The sequence below is a fragment of the Coffea eugenioides genome, chromosome 3, assembly GCF_003713205.1.
Source record: "Coffea eugenioides isolate CCC68of chromosome 3, Ceug_1.0, whole genome shotgun sequence".
In the NCBI taxonomy this organism is placed as follows: Eukaryota; Viridiplantae; Streptophyta; class Magnoliopsida; order Gentianales; family Rubiaceae; genus Coffea; species Coffea eugenioides.
In genome coordinates this window covers 16,729,016-16,735,030 of record NC_040037.1, presented here as the reverse complement: position 1 = coordinate 16,735,030, position 6,015 = coordinate 16,729,016, and the positions used below count along the sequence as shown (strand labels likewise).

The 6,015-nt window shown below is 32.9% G+C and overlaps 1 protein-coding gene across 1 annotated transcript; it reads left to right on the top strand.

Annotated features, from left to right (window-relative positions):
- The first annotated feature begins 326 nt into the window (after positions 1-326).
- On the top strand, positions 327-1,662 carry LOC113766197 (probable S-adenosylmethionine-dependent methyltransferase At5g38780). Its single transcript, XM_027310410.1, has 3 exons — positions 327-419; positions 516-1,187; positions 1,291-1,662. The coding sequence occupies exons 1-3, from the start codon at positions 327-329 to the stop codon at positions 1,660-1,662; spliced, it is 1,137 nt and encodes a 378-aa protein (XP_027166211.1).
- Positions 1,663-6,015: the final 4,353 nt, after the last annotated feature.

Below are 6,015 nucleotides of genomic sequence, written 5' to 3'. Positions count from 1 at the left end.
CATTATAGAGAATTATTTCTGTCGTTTTGTCACTTTAATCCAAACTATGAGGGGGTTATGTATAACTTTTGAAACCACATGGAGATTATGTGAAAAATTGTTAAACCGTAAGGTGGCAAAGTATATATTACCCTTATTTTAAAAAAAAAATATATATATATATATACATGCACAAAAACAAATGACATCCGTCCGTCGTGTCTAATGCCTGAAAACAATATAAGAAAACTAAAAGCTCTTAATTCTTTCACTAAATCCTCATAAAGGGATTGTCATTTCTCAGAAATTAAACACCACCAAAAGGCTTCAGGCTGATCAACGGGAGAATGAATATGGCTCAAGAGATACTCGACAATTCTGCATATCCCATGGTAGGTGGTGATGGTCCATACAGCTATGCTCGCAATTCCAATTATCAGGTACTAATCTGCCACGTGACAGTCAAATTTACTTGCTTAATTCTCGTGGACACAAAAAGAGAGGAACATAATGTGTAAGTTTTTAACTTGATGCAGAAAGAATCACTGGATTCAGCTAAGAAAATGATGAATGAACTGATTGACCAACATCTTCATCCTGAAAACCATCTGCACTCTATGAATCCTTTCAGTAATTCATTTCGAGTTGCAGATTTTGGATGTTCTGCTGGTCCTAACACGTTCCACGCAGTGCACAACATCATCGAAGCTGTTGAAAACAAATACAAATCCCTACGAATGGAAGCAGAGATGCCAGAATTTCACGTCTTCTTCAACGATCATGTCAATAATGATTTCAACACACTCTTCAGAAACCTTCCTGCTACAGGACGGTACTTTGCAACAGGTGTACCGGGTTCTTTTTATGGGCGCCTACTTCCTCGTTCCACACTACACTTTGCACACTGCTCCACCGCTCTTCACTGGCTCTCCAAGATCCCAGTAGAAGTGACGGATAAAAACTCCCCTGCTTGGAACAAGGGCAGAATTCATTATACTGGAGCTGCTAGAGAAGTTGAAGATGCATATTCAACTCAGTTTGGAAAAGATTTTGATTTGTTCTTAAGAGCCAGAGCACAAGAGCTTGTTCCTGGAGGACTAATGATGATTGTAGCAGTTGGATTCCCTGATGATGTCCAGATATGTGAGTCCAGTTTAGGCGAAAATTTTAACGTTCTGGGATCCTGTTTCCTGGACATGGCCAAAATGGTAAAGGAAGCGGTCCAGTTGCATCAACTTTCACAAAATCAGTTTTCCATCTTTTAATTTAGTAGTAGCATACTTGAAAGTTGACACCATAGTATCCTTGCAGGGAATCATCACTCAAGAAATGGTGGATTCATTTAACTTGCATTTTTATTATCCATCACCATCTGAGCTGAAAACACTGATTGAGGTGAATGGATTGTTTGAGATTAAGAAAATAGAGAAGCTCGTCTCTTCAATCGCAAACAAACGGGTTCTGCTTGACGTTGATGCCTGTATCCTTCACTTGAGAGCTGTCCTTGGGGAACTCATCAAGGAACATTTTGGTGAAGGAGTAATTGATATCTTACTCGAACGTCATAGAGAAAAATATATCGAGAATCCTATACTGTCTGATGAGAGGTACATTAAAGAGGCTAGCTACGCTGTCTTTCTCAAGCGGAAAATAAGAGTTACTTCAAGAAGAAATTCCATATAATCAAGTCACAGAGTTGGTTCTTGTGGAGATGGTACAGGAGCAATGAGTGCTGTTGGATTGTAGATTATTCGAGAAGTTGTATTTGTTGTGATGCGATCTATGCAAAATAAAAAAAAATTGTTGGAAGAATAAAAAAGTTACTGGTCGGTAGTTGTATGAACTCGTCTCAACTCCCAATAAAATTAGCCTTTTTTTTTGGGAAAAGTTTTAATAAAATTTAGGGTTAAAGGCAAAAAAACCCCACAAACTATATACCGAGTTGCAGTTTACCCCATAAACTATAATAATAGGTATTTTGCCCCCTTGAATGATATGTTTGGACAAATCTACCCCTTTTATTTTAAGCATTGTTATTTTTCTTTTTCCCTATCATTTTCTTTTTAAATTCTTCCTTTTTTTTCTTTAAACATTGTTTAAATAAGTAGACTAGATTAGTCAAAATTTGTTTATTTCTTAATTTCGTATGTCAATATTTTATTAAAAAAAATCTATGGAATACAAGATTTTTTTTTCCAAATGTTAAAGTCAATGTCATTTAAGAAATTGAACTTTTCAAATATATAATAACAAAATAGAGAAATTGATTAATCAATTATCAGTAGTATCAATAACAAAAAAGATGAACTACTATTGTTGTTTATTCTTATTTTTTATTTCATTACAAATAACAATTGCTAACTTTTCTCTTTTATGTGATATATAATATGTTACTTTTATTATAAGTAGTTGAGTAACTGTGAACTCTTAATTAGTTTATAGGTACTTAAATTGTTGAATTACTAGATTAATACACTTTACAATATAAGCTACATATATTTTGTAATAACAAAGAGTTATGACAAATTATTAAGAATGAATTTAACAAATAAACAAATTTAAAAGGCAGTTTAAAAAATTTTAAAATTTTTAATGTAAGTCTTTCACATCGGAGAGAGATGTTGGCTAGTTCCAAGAGAGAATGAGAACAAAAAGAAAATAAAAGGAAAAAAATTAAAAAAGCTAACAGAGAAAAAAAAAAAGAAGAAAGGATTTAAGATAGTAGGGGTAGTATTGTCCAAACATATCATTCAAGGGAGCAAAATGCTTATTATTATAGTTTAGGGGGTAAACTGCAACTGGGTGTATAGTTTGTGAGGTTTTTTTGCATTTAACCCTAAAATTTATAATTAAATGTGAGAAATTTATTAAAGAAGGCACCAAGAAACTGCTGGAAAACAAAGAGGCTACGCTTCTTGGATTCTACTAGCCATTTTTTTAGCCCTGGACGCGTTGTGTTGTTCCCACCATATTTATGAGGATTATTAATCATATGTAATTCGTTTGTACATAAAATACCATTGAGGATTTCGATTATAATATTGTAAAGTTGTACACTATAACAAATAATAATAATAACAATAACAATAAAATGGTTGTATTCAGGAACTAAAATTTTTAATTTTTTTGAATTTTTTCTATACTGTGCCCTTCAAGCATAAAATAAGAGGTGCGATCAGTGTTTAATTGTCTGCAAAAGATTAAAATTTTTGGGCGAAAATTGACGTAATTCTAGAGTTGATAACAATTAATGTTTGAATCTATTTTATGTGCTTATTTTGTCTTTTATTTTTTGTGCCTTTAAAGAACAGACTAGAAAATACATCTGTTCTAACTCGCCTTAATTTTTTCTTGTATAGAGGTTACTTCTGTAACCATTGCTATTGCAACTTAGCTTGGTGTCATTTCTTTAAATTCTTAATAAGCTCTATTGGGCTTAAGCTTCCATCTTTTGCGGATCTGTCGCTAATGCTTTTTATAGAAGTTTAGATTTGTAGTTTCTGGATGCATATTGAACATTCGTGGGTGATGTTTATATATCATACTTCTATATGATACCACTTTTTTAATTTTAATTTGGTTAAATAATATTATATATATATATGTGTGTGTGTGTGTGTGTGTATGTATATCTGTTTGCGAATAGATCTATTTCCATGCAAGTATAACTAAGCTAGCCCTCTCCCTGCTATCGGGTTTATGATTTGAATCCTGAGTTTGACAGTTGGAGGTGGGAAGGGTTATGGCGACGGGTGGTCACTGGGAAGTTAAAAAAAAAAAGAGGTTAGCCTATTTTGGAACTTCTCCACTAATTGATGCCAATAAGCTGAAGAGATTAGTCCAATTGCCAGAAAGGCTGAAACCGCATTAGAAAGTGACAATATGCAAAGAAGCTGACAATATCCAAGATACCATCGAAATCAATGAAAGGCGTTAAATGCAACATCAATTACGTAAAGGAAAAACAAGTTTAGGAACAGAAAGCTTTATTCTATAGGATTTGACAATTGAAGAACATGCAAAAGGATTTAAGTTTAGCAGCAGAAATCAACGCTTGTGTAAGCCTTGCATCATACTCTCGTTTCAGTAATTAATGGGTAAAATACCAAAAAACTCCATATGATTTAACAACTATTCAATTTAATTCTTTCTAGTTTGGAAACCTATACTATAATACTCTGTGATTTTGACTAAATTGAAAATTGTACAGAAGCATTCAATCTAACGATTGAAAGAGTGGGGAGAAAAGTGCAATAAAAAAGGTTTGAACACTTACTATTGGGATCCAAACACGGAACAAATAAGTATTGATACATAAAGTACACAACAATTTAATGATAAATAAGCTACAAGTATGAAAGACAAACGACACATAAGATTTAATGTGGTTTGACATCATTGAACCTATATCTACTGAGAGAAAACTCATTTTTTTATTATGAGAGGAAAAACGCTATACAAAAATATAACTTGAACCCAAACCTAACTCCTGTATACCATCTCTCATCTTCCAAGAAACCTTTCTCACCCCATGTATAAAGCTACATGTCGTACTTTTGTGCTCCTTTGTGCGTCTTGTGTGTCCACTGTGTGCCACTTTGTAGTATGCTAACCTACTTATTTATAGAGAATATTATTTGGCTAAAACCAAATAACAACAAGAAACCAATACTAATTCATATACTTGTACATAAAAGGAAATAACTTCTAAATCCTAAACAAAAAAAGAAAATTCCATGGTTACTACTTCAAGTAATTAAAACTAATTAGGAAACTAGTTAATTTCACACAAATTAAGAAACTTATCTAAAAGAAATTAAACCAATTTCCTAATAAATCTCCACCTTGGCAAATATTTCTTTTAACAACTATTTTCGTTTAACTACCAAATAATATGGTACCGAACTACACATCCGAATCAATATAGCCCTGACACCCAATTGATTCAATCGACAAATGAATATGTGTAGTTACCCCGAGTCTAACTTTCAGTTGGCTCACGAGAAGGTGCCTCAACTCACCATTTCCCTTTACAGGATTTCTTCTCATCACCACTTGTTATTTGGGATCCCCTTCTGTGAATTTTATTTCTAATCATTGAGATAACCAAGTGGTAAAATTACCATACTCTTCCTATTTTCAGAACTGTCTCGCCATGTGTGGTTTCTAAGACTCCATTTGCAATGAAAACTCGTAACTGTTAGAGTCTTCTAGCATTTAAAAATTAGATTCCTTTGTTTTTTTAGAACCTATGCCACACCGCCTAAAGAATATAACTGGAATCTAAAAACCACCGGGATGAAGTATCAATCGATAGAGTTGTGAGAAAATTTTCACCGATTCACGTCCAAAATCAACATTGGATTTCACTTTTTCCTTAACCCTTGAATCACCTGTCTAGATTCATCGTCAAGTATCTCCATACTTTCCGACTTCCCATCCTTCACCATCAATGCTTCTTGCCAAGCAATTGAAACAAGGATACCACCCATTAAATTGTTCAATTGATAATAGCCACCAACACACTTGATTTCAATAGTTAACTAGGATCCAATCACGAACCCTAATTCATATCCTAATTCTATTCAACTGGATTAACCTATGGAATAGGGTCAAGTATATAGAGTAACTTAACACTCATGTAGTTAGGGAAAATAATTAGATTTAAAAAAAGTTCTAGTCCAAATCAAATGAAATATTGAATCCTATAACTCTGGAAGTCCACAACCAAAATGCATACAAGGTTACATTTGTTTTCCTCTCCTTCATTCCTTAAAAATTATTAACTCATATTTTAATAATGATTATAGGTCGTTTCACACCCAACTATGAAAAGCTCTAATATACAAAAAAATAAAAAAATAAAAAAAGCACTTGAGTTTTATGAGCAAGGCAAAGAAATTTTGAAAAGAAACAAAAAGAAAAAAAGAAAAGAACAATAGAGTGAATCGAGTTGATGGCAATGAATATAAACAAGCAGAAGAGAGTAAAAGTTAACTATTAAGTTCATAAGCCGTGAAAATATATATATATATA